At 42.9% G+C, this 20554-nt stretch overlaps 1 protein-coding gene across 9 annotated transcripts in view; it reads right to left on the minus strand.

The window, feature by feature from the left end:
* Nucleotides 1-20554, minus strand: part of ELMO1 (engulfment and cell motility 1) — a 573401-nt gene that overhangs the window by 12776 nt on the left and 540071 nt on the right. For all 9 annotated transcript variants that reach the window (XM_070059727.1, XM_070059724.1, XM_002713762.5 and 6 more), the window contains 2 exons: nt 13053-13160; nt 3535-3617 (listed from right to left, as the gene is read on the minus strand). In XM_070059727.1, the coding sequence (XP_069915828.1) occupies nt 3535-3617; nt 13053-13160 (191 nt within the window). The remainder of the gene's footprint in view (nt 1-3534; nt 3618-13052; nt 13161-20554) is intronic.

Raw genomic sequence — 20554 nt, forward strand, 5'->3', positions numbered from 1 at the left:
ACCCCATTATCATTATTTTTAACTAAGAGTAGTTATATTAAAGATGGATTAACAATAAGAAATCAATATTTTCATTTTATCTTCATTTATTTTTTTCTCCAAACTCATTTTTCTTTACATGGATCCAGGTTTCTGACTGATATCATTTTCCTTTTGGCTGAAGCAATTCTCTCAACATTCCCTGCAGAGCATGTCTGCTGGCAAGGAATTCCCTTGGGTTTTGTTCATCTGAAAAAAGATCTTTAATTTTCCTTCATGCTTGAAGGGCAATTTCACTAGATATGGAATTCTGTGCTGATTGTTTTTCTTTTTAACACTATAAACATATCACTGCATTCTCCTCTCGCCTGCTTAGTTTCGGTTGAGAAGTCCACCCTAAGTCTCATCTTTGTTCTTCTATGGATAATGTGTTTTTTCCCTCTGGCTCCTTTCAAGATTGTCTTTTTAACTTTGGCTTTGTTCAGTCTGAACATGATATATCTAGGTGTGTTTTGTGTTTTTTTTATAGTATTTATCCTCCTTGGTGTCCTTTCAACTTCCTGGATCTATGGTTTGATCTGTCGTTAATTCTGGAAATTCCTTGGCCATTATTGTTTCAGTATCTCCTCTGTTCCGTTCTCTTTCTTCTCTGGTCTTCCAATTACATGTATGTCATAACTTTCACAATTGTTGCATAATTCTTTGATGTTCTGATTTATTCATCTCTTCTTCTCTTTGTATTTTAGTTTAGGAGTTTCTACCAAACCATATCCAACCTCACTCACATATTTCCTCAGCCACCTCAAGTCTACTGATGGATCCATCAAAAGCATTTTTCATTTCAGTTACAGTGTTTCTGAACTGTAGACTTTCCTTTTGACTCAGTTTCCCTTCTACCCTTGCATTACCCACCTGTTCTTGCATGATGTCTCCTTTCTTCACTAGCACCTGTCATATTTCTAATCACAACTATTTAAAAATCTCTGACAATTTTGATTTCTGTGTCATACTGGAGTCTACTTCTCACGACTACTTTGTTTCTTCGGACTGTGTTTTTCTCTTACTGTTTTGGCATGCCTCTTTTTTTTTGTTGCAATCTAGACAGGTAATATCAGGTAACAGAGAGTGAGGTAAATAGGCCTCTAGAGAGACGATTTGTATTAACCTTGCAGTGATCTGGGCTGTATTTATGTTTACTCCAGTGGCAAGTGCCACAGGCTTCAGACAGCCCTGGTCTCATTGTTTCTTTTCTTCGACTAAGTATTCTTCTTTAGAGAGTGTCTCTTGTCTCTGAAGTTCATTCAGCTATAATCCACTGCCATTAGTTTTGCTAGAGTGGTGGTAGGGCATGGGAGAGGTTCAGCATCCTAGAATCTTCCACTGAAATCTTGTGTCCTGGGGCTGTCATCTTCTCAAGAGTTTCCCCAGTAGGACAGATTTACTGCCATGGCTTATTCCCTTTTACCTTGGCTCCAGTTTCCCATCGTTTCCTTGACAGCCTGAAGGCTATTTACTATGTCTCCCTCACCTCCAATCCCACAGTTGAGACAGGAAGGCCAACACAATCTGGAATGGGAGCAATTACTCTCCTAACTGGGATAAAGGCCTGGAACACAGGACATTATAATGGAGAAGGCACTGACATATTTCATAGTCAGTCTTCTTCACCTCTGTCAGAGTCCCAGGTGGGGGTCTCAGATCTCCACTGTGAGACTCTCCTTCTGGTGGGTAAAGCCGTGAAATGGTACCCCACTCCAAGACTGCGGCCTCCAAGAGTTTCTTCATCTCACACTAGTCTACAGTGTAGACCACAGCCTACAATGATTCATCAGAATTGCCGTAAGTGTTCCCACAATTCAGTGCTCTCGTGGACTGTGCTCTAGGTAAGCAGTTTGGCTGTGAGTCTCTGTGATGCATGACTCTCCTCGTTCCAGGGCGATGATTGGTCTGCAACTGAAGTGCACTGGTAGATCCAACACAAGGCTGCCTCACTGCCAGCTCCGACTGTCCGGGCCCTCTTGGACTTACAGACTCTTGTTGCTACCAATTTGCCCACATTGTTTCTTGCTCAGCTGCGAGTGTTATATAATGATGGGGACCTCGGCTAGAGCTGAGCTGAGCCAGTGCTCCCTGAGACTCTGGAGGGACACGGACATGCTGAGCATATGGCAATCCCTGCTGGTGTTGCAGAAAATCTGCTCCACAAGAGGCAGACGATGGCAACTGGAGCCTTGCTGCTACAGGGAAGGATGCTCCTCTGGAACCTCATGGGCTAGAGGACTACTGAGTTCCCCATCATAGAGAAGAGACAGGGGAAACTTTCCTGGTGCTGTAACAGAGAACCTGGGTTCCAGACAAGCCCTGACATCATTACCATTGTCATGCAGGTGCATTAAGTCCTACTTGTTGTGACACTGGACTAGAGGCAGGTTGTATTTATGTAACTTAAGAAGCACAGATTTCAAAGTAGCCTCCTTGGCTGTGTCCTCCCAGTCCTCTCATCCAGAATAGTACTATCACGGTCATTTTGCTTTTCTTTAACCATAGATAGGGCCAGCCTGACAAGACCTGGACTCAACCCTGTCTTAGAATGTTTGAAGTTATAGACCAGGGGCTATTTATTTTAACCCTGATTGATAAGTAGGATGCACATTATTTTGGTTTTCCTCTTAGATACTGATGCTGGACATACAGAATAATATATTGATCTGTGTGGCATTCAGGGTGTCAAGGCATCTGGAACATCCAGATAAATCTGTATCCATGGATGGTATATATCACAAGGTGCCAGGAGATTTAAACAAATCCCCCAGAGGCAAATACCTGTAAACGAGTGTCTAAGGAAATTCCTCCGTCTTCCTGGATGATGCTCTCCTACTCCTTTGCCCCCCAACACTGCACCTTTTCTGACAGAATGTGGACTGTCATGGTGACAGCAGTTGGTAAGCCAGGAGGGGATGATAAGTGTTGCAAAGTGAAGGGTGCTTCATAGCACCCACATTTTGGGAAATTTTTTCCTTTAAGCCAGGTCTGAGACTGCAGTCTACTGTCCATGGTCCTGAAGGACATCAGACCCTTAGGTTTTCTAAGATTGCTTTAATCAGTTGATATTTGTCTGTCCCAAGCAGCAAAGAGACAGTAGGGAGGCTAGAGTGGGGATGATTTTAGCCAGAGGAAATGAAAGAGATTGGAGTGGGAGAAGGGAAAGGTGAAATGGACACCAACAAGAGATTGGGGTAGGCCTAGTGAATGGTTGGAGGTAACTAGAGGAGGCTTTAGACAGCTGAGAGCACAGCTCCTAGGGGTGGGTGGAAGTAGACAGGAAGTGGGAGAATGGAAGACACAGTGAGCCTTTGAAAAACGGTCAGGGAAAGAGTAAGGGTAAAATATGCAAAATGAATCAGGAAAAGTGAAAGGAAAACTGAGTAACAGATGTGCAACTGTATAAACACACATGCACACACACACACACACACACTGCTATAAAGCAGGGCCATCAGAGTCGCTGACTGCACTGTGCAGACAGAGCTATTTGCAATAATTTTGAAATCATACCTTGTTTTGTTTAAGGGCACCTTTCTCTTTCATATGGGGGCAGTCCTTTCCCGTCACCACAGCTTTGATATCTGCCACCGGCACTGCAATTCATAAAAGGAAATGAAAATAACTACACCATTGAACATTTCAGTGTCAATAAAGAAGCAGGACTCCGTGTCTGCTACCAGTTACCATCCCCAGGAACCACCACAAAAAGAAAATAGTGGTGCAAAGAGGAAGAGAAGTCAGGCAGTCTTAGGAGTAGAAACTAAACTAGAGATGGTCTCTGACTAAAGATGGTTTGACTTTACAATGGTACAAAAGGGATATGCATTCAGTAGAAACCACACATTGAATTCTGAATTTTGGTCTTTTACTCCACGCTAGTGACATGCAGTATGATCCTGTCTCAGATGCAGGGCAGTGGAAGTGAGAGCAGCTCCCAGTCAACCATGACATCATGAGAGGAAACAGGTATTCTATGGTGTACCTTGTTGTTAAGCTGTGACGTTTTCTAGGTTAGGTGTGGTAAATGTATTTTTAAAAATTTATTTATTTATTTTTTATTTTTATTTTTTTGACAAGCAGAGTTAGACAGTGAGAGAGAGAGAGAGAGAGAGAAAGGTCTTCTTTTTTCTTTTGGTTCACCCCCCAAATGGCCACTATGGCCAGCGCGCTGCGCCGATCTGAAGCCAGGAGCCAGGCGCTTCCTCCTGGTCTCCCACGCGGGTGCAGGGCCCAAGCACTTGGGCCATCCTCCACTGCACTCCCGGGCCACAGCAGAGAGCTGGACTGGAAGAGGAGCAACCGGGACAGAATCTGGCGTCCCAACTGGGACTAGAACCTGGGGTGCCGGCACCACAGGTGGAGGATTAGTCTAGTGAGCCGCGGTGCCAGCCTGTATTTTTGTTTTAAAACATACTTTCAGCTTATAATCAGTTTATTTGGCCATGACCATATGAGAAACATTCTTATATTTTGGCAAAAAAAAAAAAAAATCCTTGGAGAGAAAGAGCTATGTCTATAAGCAGTTTATTTAATTAAAACAAAGATCTAAAGAAAATCTATATAATATTGTTGGGAGTGATGCATTAGAAGTAACAGCAGGTAACAGTGACAGTAATAGTAACAGTGATATTAATAATGCCATTACAAAGGGATTGTTTGTGCCAGGAGGAATGCCAAGTGGTGTACACACACCAGTGACTCTCACTTCAGCATCTACATGTATTTAGTTTCTCAGTTTTGGATAAGTAAGGAAAAACAGCCTTATCTCAAAAAATTTGTTTGACTCTAAACTGTTCTGATTTCATTCTCCAAAGTCTCTGCCATCTCATTAATTCTCACAATTCTGTGAAGCACATTCTATTATTACTATTTCACAGTTTTTAACTAAACAGTTAAATAAAGGGAACCTTTCTTTCTGATAGGGGATTCTGAAAATAATGCAGTTAGATAAAATGATGTTATCTTTTGTCTTAGGAACTGGAAGAAGATGAGAAACAATATGGAAAGGTTTAAAACTTTTGTAAGAATCAACTGAGAGGGGATTGGTGCCGCGGCTCACTAGGCTAATCCTCTGCCTGCAGCGCCAGCATCCTGGGTTCTAATCCTGGTTGGGGCACCGGATTTTGTCCCGGTTGCTCCTCTTCCAGTCTAGCTCTCTGCTGTGGCCCGGGAAGGCAGTGGAAGATGGCCCAAGTGCTTGGGCCCTGCACCTGCATGGGACACCAGGAAGAAACACCTGGCTCCTGGCTTCAGATCAGCGCAGCGCACTGGCCATAGCCAGTGGTGTTTAGAACAAGAAACAAGCAGTCCCATTTCATGTTGTGTCCCACGCCATAGACCACAACACATGTCTGAATCTCCTCCCTCTACATGGCCACAATTTGCATTTCTAATCATTTTAGGAAATTCTTACACAGGGTTGGGGGTTGGGAGCCGGGAGAGCGCCATCTCTCATCTGCTGGATGGGGCCTGGGCCAGGGCTATGGCCATTTGTGGGGTGAACCAGCGGAAGAAAGACCTTTCTCTCTCTCTCACTGTCTAACTTTGTCTGTCAAAAAAAAAAAAAAAAAAGAATCAACTGAGAGACAGAATGAGAGCAAGAGAGAGACAGAAGGCAGTAGGAGAAATTTAGTAGTTGGAAATTTAACTTCAAAAAATGCAAAGTCATCTATCTATCTCTGATTCCCAATCCTTAAATCCCGTGTGGGATTATGAATCTAGGAGCATATGCAGGCTGACTTGGTTTTATCAAGGGTAGGAATTTAGGATTGTGGAAAATTTCAATAATAAATTCCTTAGGCTCTCTGAATGATGAATATAATTAGAGATTTCATAGTTACTTCACATAATTTTACTGGGGAATTGGGTTGTAGGTGTGATGAAGATTAAATTGATAGAATGTTAAAGTTATAGAACTGTAAACCCTTTAAAAGCTAAAATTTCCCAGACACTCTAAAATTTCTAAGAATATATTGATAGCCATAGAGTTCTTTGTAACCCTAAGAGAAGGGCTGTGCCGAGTGCTTCTAGGAATTTCTACAGGCTCCCCCACTGCCTGTCTAACACTGCCCCTCCATTCTGCAGTTCTGATTCTAGACTGCTTTGGTGGGCATTATGCATGCTAAGGAATACCTTGCTTTCTTTTGCTGCCCTCATGATAGATTCCAGCAAACTGTGCAGTTAGGTGCGGTCATGTGAGTGATTCTGGCCAATGGCATGTGTGAGGAAGTGGTGTGCCTCTTTTTCTGCAGAGAGCAAGTTCAAAGTCCACATCCTCTATTGCCTCTCACCCCAGACGCAGAAACTGAAGGAGGCATATGTTGTATGCAGATGGCACGGCTGTGGATGGCAAAGCAGTCACTAGCCTGTGTCCTGAGTGACTGTGAGGAGCAGTCCTTTGCCAGCCCATGCAAGCTGCACAATGTTGGTGAGAAATAAACTTCTGTTGTGTTACGTCACTGAGCTCTTGGAGCTGGTCCTGGAGCACAGTAGTGCAGCATCTCCTGCCTGGTGTAAGCTTTCGCCTTAGACCCCCTTTCTGCCTTTCTTCCCCAGCCCATTTGGATTGGTGCCTTCCTGTACATGGTCGCTCTGACTCCTGAGCCAACCTTTGGCCAAGAACACTGACTTCTGTTCTCTGCAAATCCATTGTTTCGTAACCTTACATCAGTCTCACCTCCCTTTTCAGCTGATCTGGCTGCCTGATCACCACCCAGGAGGGGACAATTGGACACTTTGGGAAGGTGGTTAACTTTTCAATGGAAAATCTACCATAAAGTGATTTTGTGTGATATAATTAGCAAAATCAATTAACAAACTCTTCAAGCTTCAAATGGAGTTTGAGTCACAGTTCCTTGTAGAAAGTCTTTTGTTTTAATATATTACAGAGCCAATGACCTATAGTGTCTACCAGGTACAAATCATAGGTTGCCCCTTGGCTTTGAAAACCCATCATGTGGAATTGGACAAGAGTAATAACAAAAGTCTGTCCTGGGGTCAGTCTTCAGATCTCTAATGGGAAGTCTTCAGGGAAGAAAAGGCGCTTTTCCACTGGGTTTTGTGGCAGTACGTATTTCATGTTTTTTATATGGATTGTGCTCTATCAGGGAGACGGGCTGCTGTATCGCTCATAGGATTATGACTAAAAAGAAATCCTAAAAATACAGTGTGGCTTTTAAAGGTTGCTTTTTTACATGGTTTGTCTCCAGATGCACTGGAAGATTAGGGGTGGAAAGGGCTAAAATGCCCCTGTAGTCCCAGCAGCAGGAACAGAGGGGTCAGAGGCACACCTCTTGAATCTACACTGTAAGGAGGCAGCAGGGGATCTTGATGGCTTCAAAGCCAAGCTAGTATTTTGATCAGTTATTTTTATGTTAGAACAAGATAAAATTGTGGGGCCCACAGACAGCAGAATAATTGGGGAGGGGGCGTGACTAGTGAAGGAAGCTCTACCACCACTCTGACTTCCTGGGGCATGGCTTCATTCTATCAAATTTTTAGCTTGAGCTGGATTGAGATCATTTTAGTTCAACATTGCTATTTTACAGATGGAAACAATGAGGTTTAAAGAGCAAATACAAATTCTGCATGTTGGGGTCAGAGCTGGGATTAGTGCTTTTTTTCTTACTCTGTTTCCAGGCCACAATTTGGAAGGTGACAGCACCCCACATCATGTGGCGCACAGCCCCACATGTACTAGTCACTCTAGACATGCTCAGGAGGTTTTTGATCGCTAATGTCTGTGGAAGGAAATTTGTGATTTAAAACAGAAATCCTACTAAAAAAAGCAAAAGTAAAATGTGGGCACCATGATGAAACAGCTTTAGTGTTCACTAGTGGAAGCCGAAACCAGGCAGAAACCATCTGCAGGAAGTGGCCAGGAAGCCTTGAGCATTTGTTGTGTGCACAGCTCCACAGTAGAAGCTCTTGTGTGGAGCTATACAGAAGGGACAGGAAGATCTCAGGACAGCTGAGTGTGGAATTTCATCTTTCTAACCAGACAGGTCAGTCATGCAGCATGCAGTTGGAGGGCTATGCCTTTGGAATAGAGAGCTGAGGTTTGGATTCCAGATCTACCTACTGCTCTACCACTTTAGGCTTAAGTTCTCAGAGCCTCAGGTTACTTGCAAGCAATGAGTAGCTATAACACTATCCATCTGCAAGGATTTTTCTGCAAATTAACTTCTAATGCTGGAACCAAGCAATTGTTGACTTCAAAAATATTTTAAATTTATTTATTTGAGAGATAGAGACTAGGGGAGACAGACATACAGAGAGAACGTGCTACTCCCAACTGGTGATTCACTCTCCAAATGCCTGCTATGGCTGAGGCTGGGCCAGGACCAAAGTTGAGAACCCCATGATTGGCAGGAATCCAATCACTTGAGCCTTCCAGGGTCTGCATTTGTCAGAAGCTGGAGTCAAGGCCCAGAGCCAAGAATTAAAGCCAGGTACTTTGATTTGGGATACAGCCATCCTAACCAGTGCCTTAAATGCTAGGGCAAAAGCCTGTCCAGTGGGTAAAAATCTCGGCCATGGCGTTGAATAGCTGCATTCAAATCTTTGTTCCAATTACTAACCTGTGACCTTGAACAAGTTATTTACTTTTCCTATACCTCAGTTTCCTTGTCTGTAAAAGAAGGGTACTAACATCTACTTTGGTTTGTCAAGAAGATAACTTATATAATGCTCTTAGCATAGGGCCTGGCATATTTTATGCTCACAATGTCATTTGTTATTTTGAAGATACTTCAAAAAATCAGCACAAAGTGGAATTCAAAACTAAATTTATTTTGGTGCAATAAATCTTGAAATGCATGCACACTTCCTTCATAAAATGCATTTTCCATGAACTTTTTGATGACCCTTCTTCTAGTTGATTCCCTGTAGATGGAAGGATGCAGATTTTTGCACTGTGCTTCAATGACCCAAATCGCCCCTTTGCCTCGCTGTGTCAGCTGTTCTCTCATCTCTGTGAGAAGCTTAATCTCCTTATGGAGGCGTGGGTGAGCCTCTGCTTCCCTCCCAGTCCCTTTGATGTGGGATGGAGAGGCGCTGGCCTAGATTCTTTCAAAGGGTGACAGTCATGGGCCTGAGGCGTGGCTATGAAGCAATGGAGCCTTGTGTGTAGTGGGAGCAAGCACAGCCTGTAAACCCAGTGGGAGAGATGCAGAGTGAGCCATGTGTTTTTAAGGGTTCTATTTCCCCACAAACAAAAGGAATATGAGAAGAGGGGTTTCCTAAACTTTGAGAGAAGACAGCTAAAAGAGGCCCTCGGTCTTCACTTGCACTGGTTGTGTTAAGAGGATTCAGTTCCACTCTTTGATTCATCAATATCTCAATATTCACTCCTGATTAACCCAAGGGGTGGAAGACAATTTTCCCTTTGGTCTCAAGAGAGGGCACTTGTACGTGGCAACGGAAATGGCACTCAACATTAATTAAAGGGACATCTCATTTTTCTGGTGGAATGAGGTTTCTGACTTAAGAGCTCCATGAGGATGGGTATTCTGCTCCAGGCAAAATGCAGAATTGAAATGAAATGCAAACCAGGCATATTTGTTTAAAATGTTTGTTTGAAAACTGGTTTGAAGCAGCAAATGTATTTCCGAGGTCTAGGCCATCTCATTTCAAGCACAGTGTGGCTTCTTTTCACTTGTTTACATGAATGTACTGTCTTTTCTGGCACACATGTGCAGACAGATACACTCTCACTTATGCACAGGTACACAGACTCTCGTTCCATATGCACACACTTACAGAAGTATTTATTTTGGCTTCTCTGGCAATGGGCACACTGTGTATGGAGCAGCTCTTTGGGATTTTGCATTAATAATTTCAAAGGCCACAAAGGAAAGGACTGGACAAGAGTTTTGGAGGCAGTGAGTGTCACAAGGGACCACTCAACCTGCTCCAAGTATCAGGGTCACTCTTTGGTCACTACCAACGCTGTGTGGAGACTGGCAGCTCTGGCCTTGCTCCTCTTCAATCACCCTGCTAAGCCATCTCTCAGTACTGCTCAGTCCTACCTGCCTGTTTTCAGCTTGGGTTTTTGGCAGTTGGGGGAACTGGTTGGGTTGGGAGGTACTGGATTGTGAGCAGCCCAGGAACTACCCCTAGAAGGCTTGACTGCTATCCATGCGCTTGAACCTCTATAGGAGCAAGGCTACCAATTTCCTAAATTATCTGGCCAGCTAGAATCAGGGTGCTGCCTCTTATAACTGGCAACACTGCCAATCAAATGCCTACCTTTGGGTTGAAAAGTGGATTATATGTCTATCAGTACAGGGCTATTTAACGCATGTGCAGTGAGAGCACTGGTTCACTGGGCTGGCTGGGGAGGAACGAAGCAAGCCATCGAGCTGTGTGTTTCCTGTCCAGAGCCTTTTTCCTGCCTCTTGGTCAGGGAAGTGAAGAAGAGGCTGCTTGTTCTGACCAAGAGTAACCTCTAACTCTTCTCATGTAACCACTGGAGAGCGGTGAATCTGCATGGAGAGCCCCAGGACACTTCTTAGCTTTCCAGAGAGTTTTCACTTGAAAGTTTCCACCAATTAACAGCATGCGAAGTAAGATAAGGACACAGTGTGAGTTCTTCGTAGAGCTCACTCAATTCAGCAGAAGGAACTGTCATGTACTCCAAGATTAGGTTCTTCTTATCTTTAATTCTTATGATCAAAGACCCTTCTTCTATGAACAATTTGTAACTTTAAATTTCAGAGTCTGTTTTTTTCACATCCATTTTTTTAGCCAAAATTAAAAGTTGGCAATGCATTATCAATTCATAACATTGGTTTTTTTTTTTTTTAAACTGCTTATTGGTAAAAGACACATTTGGGGCATCTACATGGAGTGTCATGCAGTTCTCCAACTTGAGTGAGCATCAGAACTGTCTGGAGGCTGTGAAAACAGACACTGCTGGTGCCCAAGCTCAGAGTTTGACTCAGCAGGTCTGGGCATGGGGTCTGAGGGTTTGCATCTCTATCCAGCTCCCACGTAACACTGCTGCTGATGGTCTGTGGACCACACTTGAGAAGAGAACCAGTGGTCTATCTTGCCCAGGGTGGGAAGCGGTGGGCTTTCTGCATCTCCTATCTACAGGCAAAACCCGAGGCCTCCCACAACAGGGGCACAAAATCCTGTGCCTGACTCTGCAGTGGTGGATGTGATTGGTCCCCCCTCCACTTATGGTGCCAGCAATGAGGGCTGGGGAGGCAGTTTCCCTATGCCCCAAACGAGAGGCTGCTTTCCGAACTAAATGACACTACAAAGACCAGCTTATCCCATTTTTAAACTGGAGGAAGGGAGAATGTTCCAGGCTGTCTGCCTGAGATGTCAGAACAGAAGCTGAATGTCAGGAAATTTCCCACTCATGGTTTATTTTCGCCTTAGATGGCCTTGAGCTGTGAGGAAAGCAGTCCAAATTCGAATTCCACGGGCCCTGGGGTGACAGGAGAGAAGGTGTGGGACTCAGGGGTCAGGACGGTCTAGGACACGCTTCTCTGAACAGTGCAGGTCAATGTCACTTTCAAGGTTACATACAAGTGTCCTAACTGCCTTTTCCCTCTGTGCTTTCTCCACCTGGGGTATTCTCGGAGGTTTCAGTCACTTTGTCTCATTTGTTTTCCAAATCAATTCATCACACTTGTTCATTTCAATGTTTCTATAGTACTTTGTTTAATGTAATATTTAACCCTGAACCTGGCATTTGGTATACTGTTAGGCTAAAAGAATCCTGCACATTACTGCCTCTTCTTCAAAAGCACAGATGTTAAAATATACAACACACAGAAGATGCAAATAAACATACATAGTATGTATTTTGGGAATTTTTAGTGAATAATAGGGTATAATCGATCATAGAGTTTTCAAAGCATCTGAGTTACTCTTTAAGGTAAGTCCGTCATCTGGGTCTGCCATTAATCTGAATTATAATTATGGGATATACTACACCCTAATGAATAAACATGATAGGGGTTAAGTAAGCATTTAAGTTATATAAAATTATTTTAGGTCATTAAAAAAGATGATTGACTGAATCGGGTTTATATTGTTTTTGCTGCTTGAAATAGCACCTGTGTATATAATGTAAAAGTGCATGTTGGGGGCGGGTGTTGTGGTTCACCAAGTTAAGCCACCACTTGGGAGGCCTATGTCCCATCTCCTGCATCCCTAATACAGTTTCCTGCTAATGTGCCTTGCAGCAGATAATGGCTTAAGTATCTGGGTTTCTGACACCCACAAGGGAGATCTTGATGGAGTTCCTGGCTCCTGGCTTCAACATGGCCTAGCCCTAAATGTCTACAACAATCAGTGGATGGAGTAGATGGAAGACCTCTCTCCCTTTCTGAAACTCCCTCTCCTCATCACCCTGCCTTTTAAATAAATAAATAAATGCATAAACAAACATTAAACCCATTTTTTGAAAGTGGATATTGGTGTTTCAATGTTGCAAGTTTCAGGAATGATATCTGAACATCTTTTGATGCTATCTTCTGTTAGTCCCAAACAAGGTCTTATACTTGATTAGGATGCTCAGGCCAAGACTATACATAAGAAGAGACACTGTCGAAGGTTTATTTGGACTATTAGTGAACATATTTTTAATTGATCCATATTTGAGGAGAGAGAGAGAGAGAGAGAGAGAGAGAGAAAGAGAAAGAAGAGGGGGATAGAGATATCTTCTATAGGCGGGCTCATTCCCCAAATGCCTACAAGATCCAGTGGTGTACCAGGTTGAAATTAAGGAGCCAAAACTCAATCCAGCTTTTCCAAAAGGCTTGGCAGAGATGCAACTCCCTGAGTCATTATTTGCTGCCTCCCAGGGTCTGCATTAGCAGGAAGCTGGAATTGGGAGCAGAGCTGGGATTCAAACCTAGACACTCCAATATGGGATGCAGACATCTCAAGTGACATCTTAACCACTAAGTCAAGTGCCTGCCTCTAGACTGACAGATTTGGGGCATGATACATTGTGACTAGGACAGAAGCAACCAAGCAAAACTCGGGTTTTCTATGGAAGAGGCACTTACGTTTGTCCTGCAAAGAATCATGGGGCACTTCTCCCTGTGGACTTTCTTCCAGATCTCCATAATGCAGGACCTTGTGATTTGGTGAAAGCCGACAATACCAGAACTTGTCTGAGGGAAAAAACACAAGATGACAAGATAAGCAAGTCTGGATTCCAAAACACCAACCTGATTAGTTCTTAATTCTTTGCAAAGCAAGAGCTTCATTTGATTTTAAGTCTTATGGAAGCATGAATTTGAGGGCCCAAGAGTAAACTCCACTTTGATTCTGATATTAGTTATCCCTCTCCTGTTTGGTATACCTTTGGAGACCATCAGGAAAGTCTTCTATTCCTTTAAGCTCAATGGCAGTAGGCCTTCTGGGAGGGGTCTATAGATGGTACACTATCAGGAACTCTATTAGTTCCACTTTCTACGATGCACACAGCACTCTACTGGGTACAGCAAAAAGTCATTAGCATGGAAGGCAGACAAAGTCAGGAACTCTAGGAATAGCGTCTGCCTTTGTTCTTGATGACACTAACAGAAAGATGGCGGAAACACTTGCTGCTTAGCTCTGGGCAGTGGGAATGGGGACATTCCTTCTGGCTGGGAAACTGGGCACAAGAAATGCTTCTTGTGCAACATCTTACACTCACAAAAATTAGAAATTAGAACATTCACAAAATATTTATCAAGACACCAGGAGGCAAAACAACCACTTTTCTTGCAGTGTTGGCATGGATGTTCGTTTAAAGGAAACATGAAAGGCTGCCTGGAGCTCTGTCGTATCTGTGTGGTGTGCAGATGCTGTAATTTTCTCTTTTCAGAAGTGTAAATGCCCTTGACTTACATGGCACCACCCTCCTCTGGGTTTTCTTCTACCTCTGGCTAATTCTTTACTTACCCTATCCAAGTTCCTCTTTCTCTGTCTTCTATCAGAAGGTGTGAGTTGGTTAGCTTGTCCACATAAAAGAGGAAGCCCTGGATAGGTTACCAAGTATGGGAAGGAGGAGCTGAAAAGACCCAGAAGCTGGTTTTAATTTGTAAGCAAGTAGGGGGAAGCTCAGCCAGTATTCTCCTCAAGGTAAAAGCTGCAGTCTTTAGCTCTGGAAGGTCTATAGATTGTATAGTTTTTAAAAAAAATTTATTTGTAGGGGCCGGCGCCATGGCTCACTTGGCTATTCCTCTGCCTGCAGCGCCGGCATCCCATATGGTCACCGGGTTCTAGTCCTAGTTGCTCCTCTTCCAGTCCAGCTCTCTGCTGTGGCCCGGGAAGGCAGTGGAGGATGGCCCAAGTGCTTGGGCCCTGCACCCGCATGGGAGACCAGGAGGAAGCACCTGGCTCCAGGCTTCGGATTGGCACAGCGCCAGCCGTGGTGGCCATTGGGGGGGTGAACCAAGAAAGACCTCTCTGTGTCTCTCTCTCTCTCTCACTAACTCTATCTGTCAATAATAATAAAAAATATTTGTTTTCATCTTATTTGAGAGAGGGAGAGAGAGAGATCTTCCATCCTCTGGTTCACTCCCACATCCCCCAGTAGCCAGGGCTGGGCTCCAGACCAAAGTCAGGAGCCTGAAATCCAATGTGATTCTCCCATGTGGGTGGCAGAAACCCAAGTATACTTCAACCATCACCTCCTACCTCCCCAAATGTATAGCAGCAGGAAGTTGGATCCGAAGTTATACCAGGGCTGGAATCCAGCATTCTGATATGGGCTGAGGTTGTCCCAAGTGGTGTTGTAACTGCTGCGCCAGACCCCCATGCCTGTGTTGTAGGTTTTCGACATGAAGGGAGAGAGGCTATGAAGGAGAGCACGGCTGCCAGCCCTGCCCAACCAGCCCACTGACACATGGGGTAAAGCAGTGTCAACATCAGCTTGCTTTTCAGTTTCTATTACGGTAAGAAAAATGTGGATTTTTCTTTCAAAACCCAGCATGATGTTGCTAGTTCCTTATGCCCTCTGGGCAATGAAGGAGTGGATTGCGTCACCAAAAGCAATTAACAGGAAGCAGTGAGAAATTATCAAAGATTGATTCCAGCATTTAAGGAGAAAATAAGAATTAATAAGGAGGTCTTCCAGTCATTTATAAGTGAAAATACTATAATGGTCATCTTTTAATGCTCTAACTCAAAAACTGAAAATAGGGAGACAATTCTATGCTTTTATCTCTTCCTCCATTCATCCCTTTCCCTCTCTCTCTCTCTCTCTCTGTAGGATCAGAAGGAAAAGCTAGTTCAAAACTCCAAGGCTGGTAAGAAGGGTTGATTAAATCTATTTCCAAAGTCACATGCAAATGTTTTTATGGTACTAATAACCTCCCACAACTGTAATTCTTGCATCCCTGTACAACAGAACTTTCTGCAACAATGGAAGCTCTCTATATCTCTATACAATTATACAGCAACACTTCTAAAATGTCCTTCATTTTAGTTAAGTAAGCCACAGAGAGCCGGCCCCCAGGCCTTCAGAGGAGACAGACAGGCTGAGTAACAGCGACTGTTGCTGATTGTGAAAGGCTGGTCATTTAGGGAGGCACAGGGCACAGCAGGAACCCAGGCTTGATCAACTCTGCCATGAAATCAGGGGCCATCTTTGTCTGACGGCAGAGCCTGCAGCTGGAGCTGGCTGTCAACCCACAGGGCCCTGGAGTCCTGTGATAGGAAGGCAGGACAGCTTTTGAAAACGGTGTCATTAAAACAATGTTATTAGGATTTCAGTTTCTTCCTAGGTTAAATGAACATGTGTCAAGTCTTCAATGAGGTCATAAGTCTGCTTCCGCCTAAGATCCAACACATCCAAATAAACAGATCCAAACAGAGGGTTGAAAACTCTGTTTAAAGGGAAATGCCACCTTCCGGATGATGAGATGCAAGATCTCTGTGGTCCAGTAAAGTGAATTAACAATGACAGATACAGACGAAGGTCATTCCGCCTTTCAAATCTTCCTCAGTTCACTGGGTAGTCTTCAAAACAAGACAATCATGTTTGATTCCTGAGTTCTGTCTCCCTGGAGACAGCTGTCTCCTTTCACAGCACATGACTCCAGAGCTCAGACCTCCAAAGATGATTTGACATAACAGATGTCCTGGAGTCACACAGATCTGAGTTACACACCCGGCCCTCACACCTATTAGCTGTGGACTTTGGCCAAATAATAGAAAGTTTAGGGATCCCTGGTCTCCACTCATCAAGCAACAGTTATAATTATATGAGCTGTATAGATCCCATCATACTTCTTTCAGAGGGCTGCCTATCTATAAATATTCATTCCTTCTTGATTTCCACTGAATGGAGAACCCGCTTATCCATGCTACTGGTTCCGGTACCTTTGGTGAACAATGATTATCTGTTATTTTTATCTATTGCATAATACACTCTCCCCCCCAGAAATGAACTGACTTTTCTTCATTTGAAAAATGTGCATTTATTTCTATTTGCCTTTTTGTAGAAATGAATTATGATTAGGGTTCATGAAATATGAAAAGACAATTTCAACAAAGGAGAGAGAAAGAGCGAGCCTGCTCCCCAGAGTTTATTTGGCTACTCTGCCTGGATATCCTGCAAGGATCTAGGTTTCTTGACTCGTCCACAAAAGCAATGGGGGCACAGAGGTCTTGCTGGAAGAAGCAGAGAAGCACGACTATTCCTCAGAGCAGACAGAGTCCCAGAACAAATCTGTTATGTGCACATTTAGGTAGCAGGTGCTGCTCCATGGACTGGGCCACGTGCTCAACAAGAAGCAAAGTTTCAGTTTACTCTTTCTCAAAACGACACTCCAGTGGACAGCCCTGGGTGCTTATTGAGACCATTCATTGCAAGTGATTCTGAGAAGTCTCACTAATCTCGGAGACGCAAGGGAAGTGTGACTCAAGTTCTTGACTCCGCAGCCATACTGAATGGGAAAAATGGACAGCATCTCCTCTCAGATTTGGAACAAGACAAGGACCTCCACTTGCACCACTCTTATTCAATACAGTTCCAGAAGTTTTAGTAAGAGCAATGAGAGAGAGAAAGAAATAAAGGGCATCAAAATTAGAAAAGAGGAAGTCAAATTATTCAAGTTTGCAGAGGACATGGAAAAACCTAAAACACTCCACCCAAAAGCTGTTTGAACTGATAAACCAATTCAATAAATTTGCAAGTTACAAAATAAAGATACAAAAAAATAGTAGCTTGATGAATATATAAAAAGAGAAATTAAGAAAGAAATCCCATTTACAATAGCCGCACACAACAAACAAATACTTAGGAATAAATTTAACCAAAGAAGTGAAAGAGCTCTATAATGATAATTATCAAACACTGATGAAATAAATTTTCAAGGACACAACAAAATGAATATTCCTTGCTCATGGGTTGGAAGAATCAATATAATCAAATGTCTGTACTTCCTAAAAGAATTTACAGATTCAATGCAATCGTTATCAAAATACCAATGGCATTCTTTACAAAGTTAGGGGGAAAAATTCTAAAATTCATATGAATCACAAAAGACCCAAATAACCAAAGTGATCCTGAGCAATAAAAACCAAGCTGGAGACATCTTAATACCTGATTTCGAAGCATACTACAAAGCTATAGTAATTCAAACAGCTTGGTACTAGCATAAAAACCATTACAATGGCACTGAATAGAGAGTCCAGAAATTAGTCCACACATATACAGCCAACTGATTTTGACAAAAGTGCTTAGACCACACAGTGGGGTAAGTATAATCTCTTCAACAAATGGTGCTGGCAAAACTGGATGCATATATGTAGAAGAATGAAATTAGATCCATACCTCTCACCATATAAAAAGAATCAACTGAAGAGAGATCAAAGACCTAAATTTAAGACCTAAAATTATGAAGTTGTTGGAAGAAAACTTAGGGAAAACACTTCAAGACATTGGTGTTGAGAGCTTGCACTGTGGCACAGTGGGTAAAGCCACTGCCGACAGTGCCAGCATTCCATATGGACACCAGTTTGAGTCCTGGCTGCTCCACTTCAGATCACGCTCTCTGCTGTGGCCTGGGGCAACACTGGAAGATGGCCTGCATCCATGTGGGGACCCAAAAGAAGCTCGTGGCTCCTGGCTTTGGATCAGTTGAGCTGCGGCCGATGCAGCTATTTGCAAAGTGAACCAGCAGATGGAAAACCTCTCTCTCTCTCGCTCTTTCTCTCTCTCTCCCTATGTCCCTACTCCCTGAAACTCTACCTTTCAAATAAATGAATAATTTTTTTAAAAAAAGACATAGGTATGGGATGACTTCTTGGACAAGACCCTCAAAGCACAGACGACAAAAGTAAAACTAAACAAATGGGACTATGTGAAACTCGGAAGATTTTGCACAGCAAAGATAATGATCAATAGACTGAAGAGACACCCAACAGAATGGAGAAGATATTTGCAAACTGTCTGACAAAGGATTAATGTCCCAAATAAATCAGCAACTTAATAACTCAATAACAACAATAAATAACAATCCAGCTCAGAAAAGGGCAAAGAACTTTGATGGTTCCCAAAAGAATACAAATGGCCAACAGATATATGAAAAAATGCTCAACATCACCAGCCATCAGGGAAATGCAGATCGAGACTATAATGAGATATCACCTCACCCCTGTCTGAATGGCTAAAATCCAAACACAAAGAGTAACCAATGTTGGAGAGGATGTGAAGAAGGGGGAACACTTTTACACTGTTGGTAGGGATGTAAATCAGTGCAGCTACTGCGGAAAACTGTGGAGATTTCATTAAAAAATAGAAATAACTTGCCATGTGACCCAGCCATCCCACTACGGGGTACATACCCAAAGGACTTGAACACAATGTATCAAAGAGATACCTGCACCACAGTGTTTATAGCAGCACTGTTCACAACAGCCAAAATTTGGAACCAACCAAGGTGTCCATCATCAGGTGAAATGATAAAGAAAATGTGGCATATATACACAATGGGGTATTATTCAGCTATAAAAAAGGATGAAATTCTACCATTTCCAGCAAAATGGATGCAACTGGAGAACATCATGTTGAATGAAATAAGACAGACCCAGAAAAACAAATACTGCATGTTCTCCCTTATATGTGGCAGCTAAAATTAAAAAAAAAAGAAAGAAAAAGAAATGTCTGTGTGTATCAATGTTGCTGCAAATATAGTTCTGTAAAACTTTGTTTTATACTTTGTCAAACTAATGGTTAAAAATGTTATACTAATATAGTTTGTTTAAGATTTATTTATTTATTTGAAAGGCAGAGAGAGAGAGAGAGAAAGAGAGAGAGACAGGTCTTCCGTCCACTGGTTCATTCCCCAAATGGCTTCAATGGCTGGAGCTGAGCCAATCCGAAGCCAGGAGCTTCCTTGGGGTCTCCCAAGTGGGTGCAGGGGCTCAAGTACTTTGGCCACCATCCAGTACTTTCCCAGGCTATAGCAGAGAGCTGGATCAGAAGTGGAGCAGCTGGGATTCGAACTGGCACCCATATGGGATGCTCTCTCTGCAGGCAGCGGCTTTACCTGCTACACCACAGCACTGGCCGACTACTATGGTTTTAACCTGTGATTAAGTAATCTGTGATTACTTCAAAATTTACTGTATATAAATAGTAAAATAGTTATTTTTCCATTCAATTACTGTTTATAGCATTGTCTATATTCCCACTAAACTAGGGTCTTTTTGCTTTTGATGTGTTAAATGTCTTATTTGGTGAAGTATTAAGTCTTTTTACTGTAATATAATTTTAAAATGTTACCTAAAACTAAGGAAAAAAAAGGAAAGGGTAAGAGAAAAACAGTGGGAGGGAGAGAGGGGGAGGGATGGAGGAACAGAATATCATTATGTTCTTGGAATTGCATCTGCAAATCACGTTGACTCTGTTAAAAACTAATCAAAAATAAAAAAACTAGATAAATGGGATTATATAAAATTAAGTAGCTTCTATATAGCAAAGGAAACAATCAACAGTTGAGAGGAAATATTTTCATATAGTTTCAAACTATTTCTCTTATAAGATATTAATATCTAGAATATATAAGAGCCTCAAAAATCTAACAATAAAACAAATACGCTAATTAAAAATGGGCAGAAGATCCTGATAGACATTTCTCAAAATAAGAAAAACAAATGGCCTCAAGTATGTGAAAAATGCTCAACATCAGAAAATCAAAACCACAGTGAAATATAATCTCACCTCAGCCAATGGAATATCACCTCACCTCAGCCATAAACACAGTTGTGAAAAAGGAGGGGCCAGTGCTATGGTGCAGTGGGTTAAAGCCCCAGCCTGCAGTGCTGGCATCCCATATGGGCACCAGTTTGAGTCCTGCCTGCTCCACTTCCAATCCAGCTCACTGCTGATGGCCTGGGAAAGCAGTGGAGGACAGCCCAAGTCCTTGGGCCCCAGAACCCACGTGGGAGACCTGGAGGAAGCTCCTGGCTATTGGTCTCAGACTGGCTCAGCTCCAGCCATTGCGGCCATCTAGGGAGTGAACCAGCAGATGGAAGACCTCTCTCTCTCTCTCTGCCTCCCTCTGTAATT

Source organism: Oryctolagus cuniculus, chromosome 16 (assembly GCF_964237555.1).
Source record: "Oryctolagus cuniculus chromosome 16, mOryCun1.1, whole genome shotgun sequence".
NCBI classification, from domain to species: Eukaryota; Metazoa; Chordata; class Mammalia; order Lagomorpha; family Leporidae; genus Oryctolagus; species Oryctolagus cuniculus.